Raw genomic sequence first — 20523 nt, 5'->3', positions numbered from 1 at the left:
TTTTTTTTTTTTCTTTTGACAGATCTCCCAAGGAATTGGCACACGCTGGGCTGGTGCCTTGGCAATGTGGGTTTCCCGCAGGTCAGTTATTCGAAGTGGCAGAGGAGGTCAGGCTGTGGGAAGGGCAATGGGGCATCACCTGCAAGGGGCCAGCTTTGGCCAAAAAAAAGAGGCCACAGGGCCAGCACGGAAAAGCAAAGCAAAGTTTCACTTTTCTTAACCTTGCCCTTCGAGGACAGGCATGGGGGAAGGGCTCAAGCTGCTTGTCTATAAATGTGGGAAATCTATAAATAGGGGAAATCCCATGTCATGTAACATTTGTCTTCAGGAAATTAAGTATCATGTCTGAGGCAACTTCCAGGAGCCTCACTACACCACAGCACCTCAGAGTAATTCCTCCCATTGCCTGCCACACCTCTTTCAAGCCAGGATCAAACACCCTGGGAAGACAGGAACACCCTTGGTTACCACATGGGCAGTGGGGACAGGAGCCACCTAAGACAGGGACAGACTCAAGCTTGCTGAGGACCGAAGACTGCAAAACCCAAAAAGGCTGCCTTGCCTGACCTACTGTACAAAAAAAACCCCACCAAACCCCCAAACTTCTAAATTATTGAGGGTTTCCCCGTAGGGAAGACCCCTCTGCTTACTTAGAGAACTTGTCACAGCTCACCACTGTCTATTTATTCCACTTGCATCACAGGCAGGAGGGGGTGGGCTCTGCACTCCCAGCCTCTGTTTTCTACCATCAGCCTTCTTTTCTCAGCTTAAATCAACAGCAACAGCATCCTCAAAAAATCCTCATTCCCCACCAAAGTGCAGGAACACCAGGAACAAGATCCATTTCGGAGCTCAGGCCCTGCTCCTCCCGGGCAACTTAAACAGCCGGCACAGCCGTGCCTGCACCTCAGGAGCCTCCGTGGTATCAGGCTCGGATGCAGGAAGGTTACATGAAACCACTGCCCTTTATTGTTGCCTTCTCAGCCAGAAGCCCTCCAGACAGATCGTTTTAACGCAGAATTTCAGGTCACATAGTGCACGTTCGCAGTCCTGGAGGCCGACAGGGTATTTTCATTAGGTCTCTCCACTTGTTCACATAACAGCCAGGCTGAGAAGCTGTCTGGATTTCACTCTTATTATTTGAACTCTGAGTGAAAACAAAGCAATCCAAAGGGAAACCTGCAAATAAATAATTGCTACCAAACGCCAGCTACAGGCATGTTAGTCCAGCTAGAAAATACAGAGGTTTATTCTGTATATCCTCACTTATCAATAGGTTGTTTCTAAGATTAAATAAAAATAAGCATCTGGCACGTTTCCTAACCCAATGCTACCCTGTGCTGGGTCTCAGGGTACTCGCTTCAGGATTCAACTCAATGTTCTGCCACTGACAATCAGGGTAACCTTGGGAACATCATTTCATCTCTGAGTGCCCCTTTTCCCCCCCTTTTCTCTCTAAAGGGAAGAAATATCCCCTGCACCATGTGTTTACCCCACACTAAGGAGCTCCCTGGCACAACCAGAATACAAGTTACAATAATGATGTGTCAACACTGCAAATCTAAGTCAGGGAGGTTCAGACAGATAAACTTGAGAAAGAGTTTAACAAGATATTACAACGGGAATTTTAACTGCCTGATTCTAAAGTAAAGGTCTTGTTCTGCTGCCAAGACAGCAATACAGCATGGACCTGAAGTTTCATTTCATGGAGCACCTACAGGGTTGATATTTTCTTCTTCCTTCTTATCTTAATACACATTTCCTTTCCAACGGGGGACCAAGGGACGTAACAGAACATAAACCCACTGGGAGCCCACCATGTGCTGATGCCCAGGTGTGCCTGGGCTTCGACAGCTCTATGCAAATCTATGCCATTAAGGGCCCTGCTGAAATTCCCCCCGGTCAGCACTAATACTTTATATGTATTCAAGAGCACCACGGAGCTCAGAGAAAATAAACATGCTGAAAAAGCCTTCAGCTGGACAAAGGGAGGTGAGGATTCAGCAGGAATATTTATTTTACACCGAAAGCAGCAGAGCTTCCATCAGTGCTTATTTGTGGACACAGCAAAATGCCAGTTGCAAGAAACTGCATCTGAGCTTTAGAGGGACAGACGGACACACAGAGCCTCTATTTTTAGCTTAAAAAAAGAACTCTCTAAACTTACATTTGCCTAGCAGCAGAAGGAAAATGCCAGAAGAAATGACATTTTTCCTACCGAATAGTTGAAAAGTAGTTTTCTGCTCAGTCCTCCCCCTCTTCCAGATCCAAAGAGCCCCTCAATTAACTCCTCAAGGGAAAAGGCAGGAAAACTGCCCTTCAGCTCCTACCAGCTGGTGAGGACAGGTTTGAATGGCCTGTCCTGATTTGTCCTCCCTCTTTTTTTTTTTTTTTCTGGGGGGGATGAGGGGGGTTTCCCCCACCCTACCAGGAATTCCTCCTCCTTGGCTCTTGCAGTCTGAACATGGGTGGAGAGACCTTGATCTGGGCCTTCAAATTTCTCCCCCGTGCTCTCTGCAAAGTGTCACAGCATCTTTGGTCACTGTAGAAAATGAAGAGGACTTTGTCCTGCTGGACCTTCTCTAGCTGTGAGGTTTTCAATAAGTAAGGGGTGATGGAGGAAGAAATACCCCTGATCAAAAGTGTGCTTCTACTTTTAAAAAAGGCTCAGTAGTAGCTCCCAGCTGCTATTTTATAACCACACTCCGACATTAGGAGGTTGGGGTTTTTTTTCTCTCTTCTTCCTTTAGGGTCTTCCTGGCCGCTTGATTTAAATCCTCCTGACGTTCCACCTATTGTGAGTCCTGTCCTCGGCTGACTAAACTCCCGCCTGCCTTTTGCTGTGACTGCTTCCAGGAAAGGACACTCTGCTCGGTGTTCCCGGCCTTGGAGTCGGGGGCGGGGTGTGGGATTTTTTTTTTCCTTGATGCGTCCCGGACGCAAACCCACAGCTTGTACCCACCTCGAATCCAACACTACAGCTGTGTCACAAACATCCTTCCTGAAGCCTTGCTGTCAGCTTGCATTTGCAGGAAGGGTCCAACATTCCCTCCCACCCCCCCGCCCCGGAAAGCACCCGGCACTGCGAGTGAAATGCCTCCCGAGCGCCGGCGCTCCGTGGCGATGGCAGCAGCATCCTCCACGCCAGGGGAAGCGGAGCAGAAAAGCTGCTCCCGAGCATCACATCTGACAGCAGCCGCAGCTGCACCGGGCGCGTCCGCAGCGCCGACATCAGCGCGCAACGGGCCGGGTGATTTCATACGCTGTAGTTTAAGTTGACATGTACTTTCCCCCCTGACTGTCTCACAGGGCTACAACAACACGCAATCCCAATGCCGGGGAGGCCTAAGTGGCTCCATACGTACCGATGGCTCTCACGCCACTAGAGGAGGGGTAGGGAAGGAAGGGGGGGGGGAATAAATCATAGTTCTCCGACCTCATTGTTTTCCAGCTCGGTAATAAGCTGCCTTTTCCATAAGATTATCCTCGACTGGCCCCATGTGAGGGGATTGTTGAAGTGAGCTACGTGCATCTCTCCAAAGAGGACAAAATAGCCAGTGCTCGTGGCACACTTGGGCTCTGGTGATCCCACCACCATCCTTGCTTGTCCTGACAGCAGTCACCCTTCACCAACAAGCTGCCTGCTATTCAGCTGCACCCCAGCTGGCTCCCTATGGCACTGGAAAATAAAGGTTTGGGACACAAACATTCATTTTGCCATCAGGAACCGTGGTCCAGGAGCGTCCATGCAGACGGGCTCAGCTGGCTCCGTGCAGAGATCAGCTCTCGCCAGCACTGCAGAGATCTCATTTCAAACCTGTCATGGGAAATTGTATCCCAGGCCTGGACTTCTTCAGAGGCAAAAATAAATAAGTAAACGTGCCCCACATCCCATTGTCCTTCACCACTGCACATCCTGTGGATTACGAGCTGTGACTGGCATGAAAAACTACACTTAAATACAATATGTATTTATGAGCACACTTGTAAGTGCAAGTGTGTGCACACAGTGCAGATCCAAAGGTTAGAGAGGGATCAAGACCTCTCCCTCTGTGAGGTAAGAGGGCTGCACACACACACACACACACACACACACACACACAATATCCAGGCTCCCTCCAGACTCCCTCTCATCATTTCCTCCTCTCACCCCCAAAAAACACACAGAAGCAGAGATGGGGGACTGCAAGAAATGGTTAATATTCACGATGTGCTTGTCAGAGGCAGAGCACTAGATGAGCACCAGGTACTGGGAATATTACCTTTTGTAATCATTGCTTTATTAACATATGACAATCTTATTAAATCTAATCTAAGTGCTTATTTGGCAGGTTCAATAGAAAAGCCTTAATTGAGCTCATTTTAAATATAGCAACAACTGCTTACTCTGCTTTCTAAGAAGGTGTGAGTTTTCCTGGCGACACCTGTGTGCAGCTGACAGCTTGTTAGTGAAGAAGGATGGTTTTTAAGAGTGGATTTTTGCTGGCTTGGGGTTTTACCAGGGTTCGGTTTATCTGGGGATACACGAAGGCTCGGTAACATCAGTCACCCAAGGAGGCTTCCTCACCACCCAGGTAGGTCCATCCACACACTGGAGATGATCCCTCACTACTGAGGGACCAAAATAGGACAGGAAGCACCACTTGTGCAGTGAGCAGCCCAGTTCTCTGCTTAATTAAAGCTTCCTGATCTGCTGGCAGAGAATCTGCCAGGAGGTTTGACAGCTTTGGCTGTGCCTCTTTCATCAGCCACAGCTGCAGCAGTAAATGAGTGGCTCTGTTGAGCCCAAGGAGCTGTCCGGGGTCCCGGCAGGAATGAATGCCTCGCTTGTCCCCTCCAAAGGCGCCACAGCTTCACCTGGTGCTCGAGGGGCTCCTTCCGACCAGCCGGCGCCTTGGAGAAAGAGCCTATTTTAACAGCCCTGGGAGTGACCTAAATACCCAGATCTGAGCCACCCTTGAAGGATGGCACCAGAGAGGAAGGCAAGGATTTAAATATCTGGACTCCAAGCCAAATCTCAACAGCTGGAAGCCCTCCCTGCCCGGATTCACCGCACAGGAGGTTTGGCTGTACCAAGGACACAAGAGACTTCCAAGTCCTGCCCATCACTTTGGGTACTGGAAAGGCTCGGTCCCCCCAGGGCCAGCTGGTTCCTTGGGGCTGGAGCAGCAGTGGCCAACACATGGGGTGGTTAAGATGCTAAAAAAGTAAAAGTTTGTGTGCTCACCTTGATGTGTGAGCCGTGCAGGCTGGCGGCTCCCTCGCAGCTGCTGATCTTCTCTCCGCAGGTCCACCTCTGATTCAGCAGCTCACCCCGAAACTCATTTTCTGGGGAGGGAAAAGAGCAACACGGGGTCAGGACCCAGAGTCAGCCTGGCACCCCGTCAGCAGCATCAACCAGAGGTGAAAATGCAATATTTATTCCCTGCCATGCAAATCCTCAGGGTCTCGAGGCCCCGAGCGGGACCCCAGGATGCCACGCCAAGGCCAAGAGCCCCAACCAGGACAAATTTGCACCCTCACCCATCCCCAAACCTTGCAACACTGCTCAGCTCAGTTAAAAAACACACTACTAACAGTGAATATCACTGCTGAGCTGGGCACCTCGTGGTGCCCATGGCAGCTGGCAGAGGGCTTCTCCCTTTACACTCTCTCCCCTTTCCAGAGGTGAAGCTAATTTTTAATATTGCACAAAAGTTTGCACATCTAGAACAGTGAATTGGCATCACTGACTGCAGAGGGGGGTCCCCATACAGGTTTCCATGGCCACTTTCTGTCATCAGCATCCTGGGAATGGGTCATTTCTTACCATGAAGTTTATTTTTGGGGTGCTCTCAAAGACAGGAAAAGCAGGGAGAAGGTTGAGAGAGGCTAAAGGAAACCTGTGGGAGCTGTGTAGCCACCAATAGATAACTTGTTGTTTAGGACACCAGCCAAGCAACTTTGGAACTGCTCTGCCACAAAGCAGCTTTTAGGAGAACATGCAGGAAATCACCAGGGGAATCTATTCCCCCCTGCCTGTGTCTGTTCTCCCTCTACAAGAGACTACAGAACAACCAGTAATTCCCACGGTGCTCTTGCAAGAACAAGTACATGGAAAGACTGGGATAATTCAATTCTGTGATGATGTACATCCAAGATCCTGCCTAAGGTAGGTGACTGTGAAAGTCATTTGTATGTGTTTGTCCTTAAACAGCTGCTCTGAAGCCAAGAGGGCAGCTAGAGGAACTTGTCTAGATTTCACAGGAGACTCCAAACCCTGTTTGAAACACTGTGTTCTAGCCTGGGCCCAAGAAAAGGCACAGGGCTTGGAGGCAAAATCCAAGAGTTGCTGAAACATTACTCTGCTTTGGAGAAGCTCCGAGGAAAGAGAGCGGGGAGGCACAGATGGCCAGGCAGATGATTAAAACCAAGCAAAATGAGGGGAAAAAAAAAAAAAAGCCAGAGAAGGACAGAAGAAAGGAGAACAGAGGGGCAAAAATACCAAATTAGAAGAAATAAAGATGTTTCAATGGCACATTCATAGGCCAGTACAGCCTGCCTGCTCATCTGAAGCATTACATTGGGCATCCCTCTCCTAAGCATGTTTTAAAGAAGGAGCATCCTCTATGGGATGGAGCAGAGAGCGGGCTAAATGTAGAAACAATGGATCCTGAATGCCAGATCAAAGCTGTATTTGGGTTTAAGATTTTTGAAAGGTGGAGATTCAACCCCGAGGAGGAAAAATTAGCAACACACATCCAGACTCATCCGTCTTTGAGCCTGTTTCCTCATGTGTGCCTAAGTCACGGGCTAAGGGTGAATTCTGGGAGCTGCCGCAGATAAATCTGGCTCAAAGTGCCTCCTTGTCCTTGCCACAGGTCCCATCACAACCTCCTGTATTTTCATCCCTTTAAGCAAGAGGGAAGGGACTGCCTGTTGGGGTGAGGTGCCTTGGCCACTGAAGGTGTGTTGGCCACACCAGCTCAGAGCCTTCCTGCCTGCTCCAACCCCTCTGCCCAGCCCACTTTGGGTGGCCAAGGCAGCTCTGTCAACACTGGAATCAGATTTCCTCTGCTTTGTGCTGCTTAAATGCATCTGCTCTCCGGAGAGGATCAGCTTGCACTGCTGGCTCTGCCTTTTCCACCTCCCTCCAGATCCTGGGTTCAGCAGAAACAAAGCTTGCTGCTTATGTGAAGGACATGTGTGTTAACCCCTACCTGGGCCACCCACGGGAAGATGTGGGATATCACCTGAAATACAAGTTTTAGCCCATGGGAAGCAGATCCTGGGGTCCCCTTCTGGCACTGAGCTGGGACAGCCAAAGCTCACAGCTGGGAGCACTTGCATCCACTCCCCCTTGGAAAATAATCTAGATGCTCAGCTGGTCTTAGGGATCACTGCCTGGTGTTCACATCCCAAAGGAAATTGCCAGCTTTCCCCCCCAATTCCTTTCCAGTACCCTCCACACAGTCAGGACTGGAGCACACATTGGGGCTTCCAGTGGACAGGCTGCTTTTCCCCGTGAACATTTAGGACAATCCACAATCATCCTCTTCCTAATGATGTTCTTTCCCAAACCTGTCAGCTGTGAATCAAAATATTGCAAGTTGTGTACAATCCTGACACAGAAGAACAGGTTCCATGAAACACTTGGATCACTCTTAACAACACCAAATGAGGTGATGTGGAAACTTAAGAGGGAGACCACAGCAATTCTGAGTGTTAAGCAGACGTGTGTGTTTTACTTTCCATTTACAGAGAAAGAAGAAAGCACCGATTTCCCAGAAAGAAATGAAACCCTCTAAAGAATGGCAGAAAATTCCCCCAAAAATAAACACAGCAAACCTCATAGGAAGCTTTGGAGGGAGAGTGCATAAAAAACCAAGCAGGATGCTGCAGGAGGGGGCTGCCTGGGTGGCAGCCAGCTCCCACACATGTCCTTACAGCACCAGGGGAGCCACATTTGCAGCACCACCCTGTCTCCAAATCTCAGCAGAGGTTGCATCTGCTGTAGCAAAGCACTGGGGTGAGAGGAAAGGTCTGTAGAGAAAAGATGGAGGGGTGAAGGCCTCCTTTTCTTATAAGATGCCCCACTGCATACTTAAACTGAAAGACTAGAAGAAAAACATATCAATCTTCATTTGCTCCCCCAAGTGTGACAAAAGCAAAAGGAAGGGAGAAAGAAAGATTTTTCTTCATCTTTGCTCAGGAGTACTTTTTCAAGTAAGGTGAATCTTGTGTTAATAAGGCAGCAGCATGCTGAGAACAAGCTAGGTCCTTCAGTGTCCTGCCAGACAACGTGGGCTCACTTGTCAGAGCAGATACAGCAGCAGTGCCAGGCATCAGAGGGAGCATTTTGGCCCCCATCTTTAGTGTGAGTTAAAATAAATTAAAAAAAAAAAAAAGAGATAATCTAAACCAAATTTTATATCTTCTCGAGGCTGGTGAAGCCACCCCTTTTTACACAGGCAAACAGTGATAGGACAAGAGGGAACAGTCTTAACTAAAAGAGGATAGATTTAGATTTGCTGTTAGGAAGAAGCTTTTTACTCAGAAAATGATAAGGCACTGGCACAGGTTGCCCAGAGAAGCTGTGGATGCCCCAAACGTGGAAATGTTCAAGGCCAGGTTGGACAGGGCTAGGAGCAGCCTGGTCTAGTGGAAGGTGTCTCTGCTTACAGCAGGTGGGGTGGAACGAGATGATCTTTAAAGTCCCTTCTAACCCAAACCATTCTGTGATTATGATTTTGAAGTCGACTGCCCACACACACAGCTCTGTGGCTGCTGCCTGGAGAACACCAAGAGCTGAGTTTGCTTCCCTGCATGGCTCCAAACCCACGGTGCAGTGAGGGCTTTCCTCCTGGCAGGCAATGTGAATCAGCTTTGATTTAAGGCTTCAGTCTCAGATCCAAACTCCAGCACCAAACCCCCTTGAGCAGCCTCCAGGACTCAGCATAACTAATTGCCCCAGGTTCCTGCCCAACCCTTGCCAAGGAAACACCCCTCTGAGGGGGTACCCCACGCAGCTCAACCTTCTCACATGCACAGCAGCTCAGCATCGGGGTGCTTTTCCCAAGGGAAATGAATGAAAGCCTCTGTAGGGACCAAAATACACCGAAAAAGTAGAACCTGGCTGCTGTAGGAATTCTCCTCCATTCTTCCCTGATGCCAGGGGTGTTGGTTTAACCCCCTCTCGGGGCACAGAAAGCCTGTCTATTGGAGGCAATTATCACTGTGTACCGTGGCACGGCGATGTTCAGTGCTGCAAATTCAGCTTCCCAAACACGCATTTAATTTAAGAGCTAATACCGGATGTTAATTGTATATTGCACAGTAAACGACTGATCATTAAAACATATTAATTGAGGTTTAACAGCTGTGTAATAGATATTACATCTCATACTTATCAGCAAATATGATTTAATAATCAGTTAAGATGGGTTGTATGAATGGGAGATGTAGCACAGGCAGCTTGATTGTGGCTGTTCTTTCTTTGTTTTCTGACCCCTAAAGATACTTTTCCTTATGGTTGGAGGGGAGCTGGGCAATCACCAGGCAAATCATAGAATGGTGTGGTTTGGAAGAGACCTTAAAGATCACCTCATTCCAACCCCCTTGCCATGGGCAGAGACACCTTTCTCTAGACCAGGCTGCTCCAAGCCCAGTCCAACCTGGCCTTGGACACTTCCAGGGATGGGGATGTTGAGCTTCACTGTTCTCACCTGGGCAAGTCCCAAAGGGTTTATATTCTCTATGAGAGGAGAAATGAAGGAGTCATGAGTAGCTGCTCCTACAAAGCGGGGGCTGAACTGAGGGGGCCTGGCCCCTTGACTGTATCTGCATGGCTCAAAGTTTGCTCGTGAGCTCACTGCTCCTCATCCCCACCTCGCTCCCAGCCGTGGCCCCTCTCACTGAAACACAGAGCAGGAGGGTGCCTTGCTGCACTGCATGGCTGTTCAGAGACCCAACAACTGATTGTATCCACGAGCTGAATTTGTGATCCCACCGCCCCAGCAAAAACCCAGTGCTGGCTTAACCCACCACGCTACCAAATCACGTGATGTGACGTCAAAGGTTATGGAGTCTGTGATGTGCACTCTGACCTTTTGTTTTCCCCTTACCCAAAGGAAAGGAAAGGGCTTGATTTCAATAGGATCAAGCCTTCCTTGTGCTTTCACTGCCAAACAGACCCCTGCAGCACAGAGTGCATTGCTGATACACTAAGCAGCCGGCTCAGCACCAGCATAGCTCTGAGATGTTCAGTGCCAACAGCCAAGAACAGCCCTGCTCAGCTCTGCAGGTCCTGGGGGCTCAGGATAGAGGAGGGGAGCACCAGGGTTTCCATCTAACTGTGCAAAGGGGGAGAGGACAGGTCAGTGCTATCACAGTGCTGCTGCTTCTCCATCTCCAGCCACAAGAACCTGCCACTCTCCTTCCAGCAATTCCTGCAGCACAGGGAGCATCCCCTGCCTCAGCCCTCTCCTCCAACACTGCCTGAAGCCCAAGTGACTCACAACCTACTTCCCAGCCCCATGCCACCTCATCCTGCTTCTGATGCTGTCAGCTGCCACTTCTGCCCAGGTGGCTGTGTCAGCCCCTGTGGTCACCTCAGCCCTGCCAGCTCATGCTTTGCCCTGTCATACCTGGCACTTGTGGATGCTTTTGAACCCTTTGTCTGGTCCTTTATGGCAAAAGGGAATCACACCTTGCCCATCGCCCATGACACTGAGCAACTGGTTTCATCACAAGATTATCCCAAATTTCCCAAGTGCAAGAACATGTTGCAGTGGGAAGGGAAGAAGCAGGGCAACCTGCTCCTTGGAGAGGGAGCAAAGCCCTCAGTGGTGGGGCTCAGTAGCAGGATCTACCAGGAGCAAGGTACAAACATCACCTTGCCGTGGGAGCCGACATCCCCAGGCCCTGGTGATGGCTGTGCTGACATCCTTCACCTGGGGCCCTTTGCCCATCCCTGCCCAGCACCTCTGCACACCACGATGAGCCCTAGGAAAGGACCAACATTTCATCCTGTTCCTCTGCATCACCCAGCACCACAGGAGCTGAAGCTCTGTGCCCCCACGATGCAGGGAAGCAAATGAGGCTGCGGTCTCCCCTCATTAAGAGCAATATTCATGCTCCAGTGTTCATGGCCAGTTAATAAGACTTTTTATTAGAGTATTTTTTCTTTTTCTACGAAGTGGTAGCAGCACAGTACACAGCACAGCAGAGGGTATAAAAGGAGGTGTTTTTCACCTTCCATCCTTGTACCACTTGTGTACTGCTCAAGAGAGGAACAAAAGCTGCGTGCCCACAGCAGCGCTGCTGTCTGCGCAGTGTTCTTAAGTATTGATCAAAAAGATTAAAGAGTGAACACTGTTCAACATCCCGTTTTCCCCCAGCTCCATGGGGGAGCTGTCAAAGCACAAAGCTGCTCTGAGTGTGGTGAGCAACGCCACCAACAAGAGGTGAAACAAAGCACTGAGGCTTTCCACCACAGAATCCCTTTGGTGTTTCCGAGGCCCAGGGCAGCAGCAGGGGCTGGAAAAGCTCACAGGCAATGCAGTTAACACAAGAGCAAGACCTGAGCCATGTACCTCTCTGCCTCCTGCCTTAGCCCTGCCAGACACTAAGTGTGAGTATTCCTGCTGCAATTGGAGAAACTTCACTGAGACAGCTGATTAATTCCTCTCCAAACATACCTGAGACTGAAGGAAAAGGAAAAAATAATAATATTAAAGAAGAAAATAAGATATCAAGCAAACCTTGGCTTATCACTTGCAAATGATGAGTGCCAGCATTCCCCCCACCTTCTCTGCCAGGCTTATTCACAGCATGGACCGCTCCTGCCACTGGCTTCATCTCCAGCATCCATCCTTTTATACACTCAGAGGGAGCCCTGTCCAGCCACACTCACTTGTGCATGCCCAGCACATGTGCAAACAGGCGTGTAAGGTGTCAGGCTTGCAGGAGAGCATCTCCCAGAAACACGATGCTGCTTCTCTCTTCTCGCACGTTTCCCTCATTATTTTGTTCCAGTTTGGCTTTCGTGCTACTTTCTCTATTCAACAAAAGCCAAATGCAAACCGCGTCCCTTAATCTCCAAAACAGCAGCTCACTGCTGAGAAAATAATATAGATGTAACTTCCAGCATCACACACTTTCTTTTCCATTTATATGCAAATGACGACCTTTCACCCAAGCTGTCTCAAAGAAGTATTTCCTTAAAAATGCAAATAGCACGTTGCAGGCAGTTACTCTGGCTGAGTCTTTCTTGTATTATTATTATTATTTCTTTTAACCTTACCAGCACTGTAAAACACAACAGCTAAACTGCACCCCGGCAATAATTACTTTTCGTGCCAAATTGAAAGCCTCTGTGGAGCCGACGTGTCGAAACACCAGCAGGAGAATTCAGCGCAGATAAAAATTCTCAGAGATGGTTTTGGATAAGCTTGTCTTGGGCCAGCGGGAAGGAAGCGGCTCCAAGACACATTGCTGCTGAAGGAAAAGACCTGACGGCTCAGGGTGAGGTTACAAGAGCATCTCTGGTCTTGAAGAACCCTTCCCATGGTGCTGCTGATGCACAGGAGCCCTCAGGAAGGGCCAAACCCCCTATGCAAGCTGGGGCGAGATAAATGCACCCAGAGGAACAAATGATAGTAGGGGATTTCAGCTCCACGATTCCTCCAGTTCACCTCTATTTCTCCCAGCTGGTGAGAGAAGGGTAAACCTCCAGGGAGAGCAGCACAGTGCTGATTCCACCTCCACCACGGCAGCAACCACAACACTCTGTGCATCTCCCCACCCGTGGGGATGGGGACAGGGTTGTCCCCCCAAGACTGGTTTGCATGACCCCCACCCCAACAAGTTGAGGGGCAAAAGGAGGCCTCAGCAACTGCTGAAACCAAAACCTTCCCTTCCCCACAGCTGCTCTAGGCCCACGCAGGGAGGTACTCCAAGCATGGAGGGATGTCAAAACAGACTGAGCTGGATGCATTGATCCAGCTCAAGTATTTGACACAAGCACTTTGCATCCAAACTGCTCTATCATCACTTTGGAAACCAAAAAGGAAGAGGAAGAGAGAGCCTGAGCACTGTGCTTGCAGAGGAGGGTGCAAGGCTGCACACTGGGGGGGAAGCCAAATGTAAAAAGCAAAGGTAATAAATCAGGTTCTTTGCATGCAGAAATAGCAAGGGAGGAAGGGACAAGGCAGCACAGGGTTCAGCTCAGACCAGCTTCTGATCAGCAAATATGAATTTCCACAGCATTCAGGGAGAGTAGAAGAAACCTCCACCATTTTAGTCATCCATAGATTTAACTGTCAATGACCTGAGTTTGCTTGTGGGCTCCAAACTTCTGGAGCCGCCCCAGTGTTGACTGTCACAGCCAAAGTGAATTTGAATCTGTGGTGGGATCTTACCCTCAGCCCCATAGATTCTAGATAAAAACAGAACTGCAAAAAAACCACAATAGCTAAAACAAAAGCCCCAAGGTGGGCACTCAGAGGGGTTTGAGGGACACAAATCATCTTGTCCCCAGCGCAGGACTGGGGCCCATCAACAGTGTTTGCTCAAGCAGGTGGATTTCTGGCAGAGATTTCTACCACATGTGACACCAGGTCAGGCAGAGGAGGGAGAAGCTGCCTGGAAGAGCCAGGGAAGGGGCTCTGACGCAAAGTTAGATGACTAAATGGGCTACTTCCCAGCTGCCAGCTTGTCTTTATGATATTAAGCTTTTCCTCTCTGCTGCCATATAAGAAGTGAAAAGTTGACACGTAAGCGTGTGTCATATGGAGTCAGAGAGACAGAAGCAATAAGGCATAAAAGGAGGTGAGATCATCATGCAGCAACAACTCCCCTGGGGCACGAGGCAGCTTTGCTCAGTGCCCGCTGGCTCTCAGCTCCCACCAGCACCCCCTCCCACGGCGTGGGCTCAGCACACTCAAAACGAAGCCCATTCCCTCTCCAAGCCGCCCAGACCACTACCCACTGTGGAATGAGGCAATAAATGCTTTGGAAGGGTCAGCTTATCAAGCTTATCTCCAGTGCAGCAGTCAGAGTGTCCCAGCCCCCCAGGATCGTTGCTGCTGAGTGGGGTGGCTGCTGTGCACTGCTTGCCTGAAGAGGAGAATCATCAAATATGTAAAGTTTATGGCCCTGCTGGCACCGCTCTGAGCGCTCCTGCAGGCTCTGTGTAATTGAAATTAAATAGAGACGAGGGATACCTTTCTGCCCTTCCTACAGCCTTCGCTTGCTTGGGAATACGACTAAGGGGCAACGAGGAGAAGGGATGAGGCAGCAGCTGGGCACCCATGGGCACTGCTCTCAGAGCAGCTTTCACCCCCACTTCCAGCCACTTGCACGGGCTGAGCCCACTGTGCTGCGCTGGTTTTGTCCCAGTACTGAGCCAGCAGCAGAGAAAGCCCACAGTCCCCAGCGGTGCAGTCACCCCCAGGCCCCACAGCCAAGGATCAGCTCATATCCCATGAGTCAGAAGTTTCTCTCTCCTCCAAATCATTTTCTCCCAACCCTCCCCTTTCCCGCAGGGAGTCCTCGCTCTCCTCAGCAGTGCTCCCTGCTCAGTGGGTGAGCGCAGCAGGAGCAGCCGACCTGCCAGAGCCACCTGCCTCCCCAGCAGCCGGGAAGCTGCTCCATGATGGGAGGGAGCTGAAAGTTTCTAGGGAATGTGAGAGAGAAGCTGACAACCCCACGCTCCGCTGAGACACCGCAGGCGGAGTTAACTGTTTCAAATGTCATTTTTTTTTTAAAGCAACAACATTGCTCCCAGGCACTATTTTTTTAAATTTTTTTCTTTACTTTTTTTGTTTCTAATAAAAAAAAAAAAAAAAATGGAGCAGCTCTCTCCAGAAGGCTATTAGTCCTCTCCTGTCACTTGTGTTCTTGGAGAGCGCATCTCTCTGGGCAAAAGCAGCGAGTTACTCGCTGACTAATTACATCAAAATATTGAGGGCAACAAACAAACCTTTAACTCCACTTGCCAGAAGCTCGCTAGATGCAGAGCTTCAGAATTATGGAAGAGAAACATATGCAAAAGCAGGAGAAGCTGGGACTCCAGACGTGCTCATGGCAACATCAGCTTTCAGAGGGATGAACTGACCGTCCCCCTCTGCAGAGCCTCTCAAGTTGGGCTAACGTTGGTCAAGATAACTTTACCTAGAATCTCACCCACCCAACGATTCCGATCTCTTACAAACAATTCCCTTTATCAGGGAAGGGAATTAATTTATTTTCCTCTCATTCCCACACACGCACTTGGATTTTGGGTACGGCAAGGACCAAACACATGTGCCCCAGGAAGGCTCATTTTAGGCTTCAAGCCCCATTAGAAGGCAGTTTTAGGCTTAAATCAGGCAACTTCTTTCAAAGCCCATCTGACACCTTCACTTATCCCAGGAGCACAGTGGAGCAACCTGTACTTGGGACACAATGTCACAGACCCAACCCTTCCCTGCCCCAAAACTTTCACTGGACATTCAGTCAATAGGGTTTCAGCTTTGACTTAATTCCCTTCCCATTACCCTGCACTGCACATACAGCCAAAGTGGGAAAAGCCAGTGATGAAAGAGGAAAACCTAATTCTGCTTTTCGATGCTAAACTTGATGTGCTTCCAAGAGGGTTTGGATGTCCAAGAGCTGAAACAGGTGACTCAAATGCAAGCTTTGGCCCCAAACCCGTGACTGCCAGACAGTTACCACCTTCCAACCCCCAGAGCTGCCTCTCCCAGGCTGGAGAGCAGGAGGAGCAGGGAAAGGTTCCAGCTCTGAAATGTGGGTTAACCAAAGGCAGCTGCTGGGGAGGTTTCTCTGCCCTGTGTGGGTGTTTTTACGCTCCTGTGGTGGGATGCTTCCCACATACTTAACTAGCCACATTCAAGGAGCACAGGGACAAGTGCAAGTTAATCAACATCAAATTGTTGGTTTCAAGGGACTGTTAAAAAAAAAAATTCAAAAGTGCTTAGAGCGTCACCTATAGATTTTTCCAGCAATACCTTGGTTTTTAAATACTGTGTGCATGAAAGCTCTCCCAGAGCCATCTCTTGTACCTTCTAATAATATTCACCAGGGGATCCTCTTAATGTGGGGTTTGAATCCATTGCTGCTGAATACACCTGACTCTTGACTTGCAGGGAGGCTTCAGGTAAACGTGCCCCTGAGCTGCTGCTCAGAGAGACGATTACAGTCCTCAGCATCAATCAGAAAGGTTCTGGTTGCACCCACGAGGAGCAAGAGGTTTCCCCAAAACCGGCAGAGACCTGACTCGCAAATGCTGTCCTAGGGAGAGCCACACGCCTGCCAAACAATTTCAAGCAAAGGAACGAAGGAACCCGAGTCTCTGCTGCAGTTTATATTTAATTAGAGGAAAGGCAGCTTACGCAGCAGTTTCGGAAACATATTGTCTTACAGCATATTGGATATTTGTATCTTAACAGCTCGACATCGATTCCTTTTATGTAAAGGAAGAGGGGGGAAGAGCACGGAGTGCCCTAAGTTGTGTAAGCTCCAAAGAGACGCCTGTACCGCTTGGGCTAATGTTTAGAGTAATCAAAGGCGTGAGCTCATGTATTATGGATGGAAACGAGAGTTTTCAGTCTTCTGCAAAAAAGGAATCTCCAGCTTTTGGTATTTTGTTAGCAGCCTGGCACCATATGGCTCTCCCCTGCTGATATTCTTTCACACCAGAACTTTATGTTCAGATGCTTTAGTTAATATTTTACCCAGCAAGCATAAACAAGATGCAAAGATTGCAGTCGACAGCAACCTTCTCTTAAACCATATACCCACGTTAATAGTGAAGGCTTCTTTCAGCAAGTACTTTACTGAACACATGCCTGGCGTCATTTTTTCCTTAGGGGTCCAAGCTGGGCCATTTACTTTAACTGCCTTCCCATCAAACAAAACACAAGCAGCAAAACCAAGAAGGACGTTTTCACTCCCTCCCTACTCTGTTCTCTGGCTGGTCCAAGGCAGCGCTGGATGAGTGACACACACATGCCAGTTATATTTGTCTACAGTTCAAGGCTGCATCTCTGCTTCTGTATCATTTCAGCCTAAATTTTATCTTGGAAAGGCAGAGTTTTCTCATTCTCCCTTCCTGAAGCAGGGATGGAGCCCCAGGCAAAGGTCTGAGCTTTCAGGGAAGCCTCACCCAGGCACCAACACCCTAAACCAACCAAGACCAACATGCATCCAACTCCATGACCAAGATTCATATTTCAGACCCAAAATCACTTTGGAAAACTGCAGCTTTGAGATCTGGCTCTAAATATTACACTTAGACTCCCCCCACACATACACCCACCCTCCAATATTCTTATTAGCCTTTAATATTCTTAAAACAAATAGGACCTAACAGATGTCTTTTCAGCCTGCACTCTTATTAATGAGAATATTGTAAGAATGGAAATCAGGTCACAAATGTTTAATACTTTGTTTAAAAAGTCTTCAGCTTCTTTAAAGAGTTCCACTAATCCCAACATGACAGATGTACAAGGCAGTTTTGCTTGGGGCAGATTAAAATTCTCGCTCTGATTTGCTTTTTCATTTGGTCTGATTAAAATAACATTGCGATTTTTTTTTCTTTAATGTGCTGACTTCAAAATAAAAAAGGAAAGAATAAAAAGTGACCAGTAAAGGCCAGCATGATCACAATAAAAGCAAATTTATTGTCGTTAAGATTAAAAAAAAAGGCAAGAGAAAAGGAATGGGGGGACAGCCGACTCATACCCAGGTTAGCATTAAAGTTCTGTGTTAAAGATGAAAGGGGAACCTTTCCAAACTATGTTTTTCCATTTGAAAGTGTTTATTAATCTATTCTCTCTGAAGCAAAAAGTTCAATGAAAGACAAAGATCAAAAGTATTTTAATTTAGGTGAAAATTATTTTTTTCCTCTTTTTCTTTTCCCCCCCCTAAACCAAACCAAACTGAAAAGCAGAATATTGCAGAGCATTCCACTTCAGTATTCTGCCCTAAGACTGAGGCTGCTGCTCCCACGCAGAGCACGGTGTTTTGAGGCATTTCTCCACCCCAGAAACTTTTCACAGTCTGTGCTTATCACCCCACTTCTCAACTCACAGCACGATCCTCCTCTCTAAGGACTGGCCTGTGGATCAAACTTCTGCTTTGCAAAGGCAAACAACCTCAGAAGTGATACAAATATTTTACGATGGGAGATTTCACACAATCCAGCCTTAAGGATGTCAGAGACACCAGTGGACCCTGCACCTCACACCCAAGGAAACCAGCACGTGTACATGGATGGTGGGGTTACTCTTTGTAGAAACCAGTAAAACTCACCTGAAAAGGTGGGGAAAAAAGGGGGAAAGAGTGAGGTTTTCTGACAGCAACTTCTGCCCTGTCAAAACTCCAAAAATATCTGGGAACTGAGAGGGTGTATGGCAGTTAATGCCAGACCAATAATTCCTTTCACACGGTTGCTAGCTCCAAAAAAAAGCCAAATAAACCTGGAGTCTGAGGCCACCTTGGCCTCCCCCCCGAGTGTCAGCATGCACAGCCAGGGAGCAAACAGCACCTGCACAACAAATAACCCAAAGAGGGGATTTGCTGGGGGAGGAAGAGGAACACACAGCAGTGTATTCTCAGCTCTGGAAGTTTTTACAGCGTGGATCCTCCAGGCTCAGCTCCCGTGTATGAGGAACAGCTACAAAGTGACAACAGGAGACGCCCTTTGTCATTAAGGGAAGAGCTTTAGCAACTAAGCCACACCACAGTTTACAGCCGTAAAAATAAACCCTTCCATTGACAAATTGACACACACGCATGCAAAGCAAAGCAAAGAAGAGAGCAGGTCCTGTCCCCCACTTTGCCATTAGACTCTCACGTCTGCCTTCCCAGCGGTAAGGCGATGCTTCCCCGCCCCTCCCTCCCCTTCCCACGCCTCGTCTCCTCTTCTGGGAAGCCCAGCCCAGCCGTGGCTCCAGCCTTTACTGTAAACCTGCCGCTTCCCCTTCCTTGCTCTGCTCGAGGGGGGCAGAGGGTCCCCCCAAACTTTAGAGTGGGGATGGCATCATCGCTTACAGAATAAGCCCCTCCTGAGGTTGTGAAAGGAGAGCTTTGCCCGCTACCGGAGCTAGAGACCATTTTGCATTGCACAGACTCATTTCTGGGGTTCAGGAGTACAACCTCACCTGCCCTCCTCAAGCCCTGACTCAAAAGCATGGTGGGATTTCAGGGAGGGAGAAGAGTTTATATTCCTGAGCTCTAAAGCTGTGTCGTTCAGCCTGTTCCGAGGGTATTGCTGACTTAGGGTGCACTGCTCCCCACAAAGCCAAAAAGAGAGGTGTGTCCCATCCAGAACCCAAGTTTGGAGGCAGCACCCCAAAGCCGAGCCTTCCCGGGGGGTAGGGGCGGCCGACGGGGGAAGTTTAGCACCGTCTGCTAAAATGGCAGCTGCTCTGACGCCGAGCTACGTCTTGCGAAGTCAGCCCTGCCCTCATCATCATCATCATCATCTGACTACCGGGATCCGCGGCCGCCCCGCTGCGGCTCCCGGGGCTCTTCGGGACGGGGCAGGGGAGAGGAAGAGCGGGGCCTTCTCCTGCCCCTGCCCACCCCCAATTTGGGGCTCCTGGTTGTTGGGGACAGTCCTGGCCCCGCTGGGAAGGCACCCGGGCTCGCTGTGCCTCCCCTTGCCTCACACCCCAGCCCGGGGACATTCTCGGGTACAGAGCAGCTCTCTAAAACAACAGCCGGGGGATGTAGTGGGGCAGCCCCTCAGCCTCCGGGCTGCTCTCCCCCTGGTCCCTGTTCCCCCAGCTCTGGGGACAAGGGTGATTCCAGGGGAAAGGGACTGGGCTCGGACCGGAGTAGCTCGAACAGAGTGGGAGGTGGGAAGAGAAAGGGGGAGGTTTGGGCTCTGCAGGGGAAGGGATTCTCTCCTGCTTCCAGCCTAGGAATTGCCCGAAGTGGAGGAGGCACCCCGTCCCAAAGCCACCCCTGGCAGCGACCATAAACACCGTCCCGCAGCGGTGGCTCCTCCAGCCGGGCCAAGCCCCGAGGGTCCCCACTGCAGGTACTCCCAGGCGGAGTTTCTGGCTTTCCTACAAGGGCCCCGCTCCTCCCGCTCCCCCCGAGAGTTGCCGCGGGCCGGCGGTGATCCTATGGGGGAAGGGGGTGCGGATTCACGGTCCCTTCCTCAGGACTGAGCAAGAGACAAGCGGGACTGCCCACCCAGACCCCTCCTCGACGGGACCCCCGGAAAGTGGGCCCTCGACCGCGGCCGCCCACCCCCAGTGGGGTCGGTATTCCCTCTGTAACAGCATCCCGGGACAGAGCCGGACCTGCCGTTCCGGGGGTACAAGGACCCCATTTCCGCCAGGACACAGGGGACAACTCCCGTCTGCTTTCTGGGAAGGGAAAACCCCAACTTTGAGGAGTTTTCCTACTCTTTGTGCGGCGGGGATCCCACAGAATAACATCACTAGAAAGTAAAAATAAAAGAGAAAAGAAGGAAAGAGGGGGAAAAAAAAGGAGAAAGGATAAAAAGGAAAAACGAGTTCTCCTTGT

At 49.6% G+C, this 20523-nt stretch overlaps 1 protein-coding gene across 1 annotated transcript in view; it reads right to left on the bottom strand.

The window, feature by feature from the left end:
- MYT1 (myelin transcription factor 1) overlaps positions 1-20523 on the bottom strand; it is a 71816-nt gene that overhangs the window by 39808 nt on the left and 11485 nt on the right. The window contains exon 2 of the mRNA XM_027881560.1: positions 5228-5328. Coding sequence (XP_027737361.1) covers positions 5228-5328 — 101 coding nt within the window. The remainder of the gene's footprint in view (positions 1-5227; positions 5329-20523) is intronic.

This window comes from Empidonax traillii, unplaced genomic scaffold (assembly GCF_003031625.1).
Source record: "Empidonax traillii isolate 1590-97213 ecotype Southwest subspecies unplaced genomic scaffold, ASM303162v1 scaffold91:size2966241, whole genome shotgun sequence".
Classification (NCBI taxonomy): domain Eukaryota; kingdom Metazoa; phylum Chordata; class Aves; order Passeriformes; family Tyrannidae; genus Empidonax; species Empidonax traillii.
Note: the sequence above shows the minus strand (reverse complement) of the source record. Positions and strands in the feature narration are given on the sequence as shown.